The 2,724-nt window shown below is 34.3% G+C and overlaps 1 protein-coding gene across 1 annotated transcript in view; it reads left to right on the forward strand.

Moving 5' to 3' along the window:
- Nucleotides 1-1,908, forward strand: part of LOC109585608 (serine/threonine-protein kinase mTOR-like) — a gene marked incomplete at its 3' end in the record, with an annotated part of 9,499 nt that extends 7,591 nt beyond the window's left edge. The window contains exons 10-13 of the mRNA XM_020001737.1: nucleotides 742-944; nucleotides 1,128-1,217; nucleotides 1,332-1,418; nucleotides 1,684-1,908. Coding sequence (XP_019857296.1) covers nucleotides 742-944; nucleotides 1,128-1,217; nucleotides 1,332-1,418; nucleotides 1,684-1,908 — 605 coding nt within the window. The remainder of the gene's footprint in view (nucleotides 1-741; nucleotides 945-1,127; nucleotides 1,218-1,331; nucleotides 1,419-1,683) is intronic.
- Between the last annotated feature and the right edge of the window lie 816 nt (nucleotides 1,909-2,724).

Here is a 2,724-nt window from a genome sequence, read left to right on the forward strand (position 1 = left end):
GAGCTAAACAGAATGAGCTTCATGAGCTGACTATAAATACAGTACATGGCATTTTGGAGTAACTTTGAAAATTCATAAAAATTCTATATTTGATCGGAATCAGTTCAAACTTCCTACACAACATAAGGACATGTGTATGTATCAAAAAAATTATAAAAATGGAGAATTCTCTCGAAACCATTTTTGACGAAATTTGGCTTTTGACCAAGGCTATAGCCTTTGGTCGTTGGCCCAATTTTTGAATAACTTTTAAAAATTCATAAAAAATCCAGTTTTGCTCGAAATCAGTTCAAACTTTCTACACAACATAAGGACATGTATATGTATCAGAAAAAATTATGAAAATGGAGAATTCTCTCGAAACCATTTTTGACGAAATTTGGCCTTTAACCAAAGGCTATAGCCTTTGGTTAAAGGCCCAATTTTTGAGTAACTTTAAAAATTCATAAAAAATTCAAATTTGATCAGAATCAGCTCAAAGTTGATGCACAACACAAGAACATATATATGTATCAGGAAAAATTATAAAAATGGAGAAATCTCTCTTTATGATTTTTGCCAAAAATACCCTGTACTATAGTACAGTGTATTTGGCTTAATTTTTGAGCAACTTGACAATCCACTGACAAAGAAGCTGCATCCAAAATCCTGTAGGAAGCCCTGTGTACATGTACATGTGTACATGTACATGTACATGTATTAAAAGTGTATGACTTTATTTTATAATATATTTATTAGCAGACGAGGCAGTCGTGGCATTATAGTACCTGATCCAGCAGTCTTCCTCTGCATCAGTATGCTAGCAAGAGCCGTCGGTCCTAACATTGAGGTTGAGATTCGTCCGGTTCTTGATCAGATATTTGCTCTTGGATTGAGCATTGAACTCACCAACGCTCTCAAGGTATTGGCCCGTGAGATACCCTCACTGCAGAAAGATATTCAAGGTCAGTTAACTGTTATGTTCTTTTGTCCATTATTGTTACAATTATTGCTGCTGCCTCTAACATTATTTAAAACTTGAAGGTTATTTTTATTACCATTATTATTATTATTATTTACATGTATGTACATGTACATGTACAGTTGATAATGTATTATTTTATATTATTATTGATGTTCATGTGTAGATGGTCTTCTTAAGATGCTCTACATGATTCTGCTTCATCAACAGTTCAAGCATCCTGGAGCACCCAAAGTGGCCCCATCCACTTCCACAAGTAATGCTAATATACATGTACATGTACAATATAGGACTGTACAACAATACTGTACTACATGTACATAGATCATGTCAACATTCAGTATTATTTTATTTCTTTGTTCTGCTCTAGGTCAGCTCTCCTCTACTCCATTCCCTGAATCTGACATTGGGAATATAACACTAGCTTTACAGACTTTAGGGTCTTTTAATTTTGGAGGTTAGAAATTCACATACATCACAACAAGCTATGTATGTACATATACTTTGGGACTGCTGACAATTACACTTCTTTTAGACAAAAGCCTTTATGTACGTGTATTAAGAAAGATTTATTATACCAACTTTATTCCCTATTAATAACTTCTCTACTTGCATATGCAATGAAAAAAATTAGTGTTCTAAAAGTTTTGTTCTTCAGAAGTTCCACTGTATCATTATTTTGATATATCTTTTACATGTTTCATTATTACGAAATTCTATAGCTCACCTGCCCCTTCAGCTAGTACAGAATGTTGCTGATATGTACTTATATTCTGAACACAAGAGCATCAGATTGGAAGCTGTTAAGACTTGCACTGCTCTATTAGTACCAGCCCTCCTCCCTCCGACCATATTCACTACACCTTTTGTCCAGTTCAGTCAAGCCTCGTCACAAGTGGTGGCTGAAGTATTGAGGAAACTATTGACAGTTGGCATTACTGATACTGGTAAGGGATCCACTGTTGTTTAATAGGCCTATGTACAGTCTATTATAATGTATTTTAATTCATGCATGTATTACACTTGTAATTATTTTTTATAACTGCATGTACATGTACATATGCATGAAGTAATGATTTTAGTATGTTTTATGTTTTGTGGCTTTGCCAATAAAAATCAACTACCGTAATTTGCCTTTTTTTCGTACAAAAATTTTTCGTTTCAGAAAAATTCAAGTGGAAATATTTTCGTCTTCTCATAGTGTACGAAAATTTTTACAGTCTGAAAATTTAGCTTCTCTTGCACATACCTTGTCCTTTACCTACTGGTAACAAGGCCGCTATAGTAGTGTTTATAATTCTTGAGATAAGAGATTCTTGACCTGGCTGTTCCCCCCGACATTACTAGTATACGGATAGTACTGGAGATGCAGCAATGACCAATTTACGGATAATAAACGGAAACATTAAATGGCTACTTTTGTCACATGGTGGACCGTTTTATTTTATAACTCAGTAGTGAAGCAACTGATTGAAGTACAGCAAGCACCAGTGGATAGAGCAAGGTTAGAGCTGCAAGAAGATACCTACTTATCAGGCCGTACCTTAGTCTTTCTTTGATGAATTAGGTCACAAATTTTGGTTGCTCAAAAATTTTCGATTGAAATATTTTCGTCAATTTAGGACCATACGAAAATATTTCCACAACGAANAAAAGGCAAATTACGGTATTTGTTTAGCACATTCACAAAATTGTACGTACATGTACATGTACATGTACGTGTACATTTTTGTGTATACTATAACTATACATGTACCTCTACT

Source organism: Amphimedon queenslandica, unplaced genomic scaffold (assembly GCF_000090795.2).
Source record: "Amphimedon queenslandica unplaced genomic scaffold, v1.1 AMPQUscaffold_13037, whole genome shotgun sequence".
In the NCBI taxonomy this organism is placed as follows: domain Eukaryota; kingdom Metazoa; phylum Porifera; class Demospongiae; order Haplosclerida; family Niphatidae; genus Amphimedon; species Amphimedon queenslandica.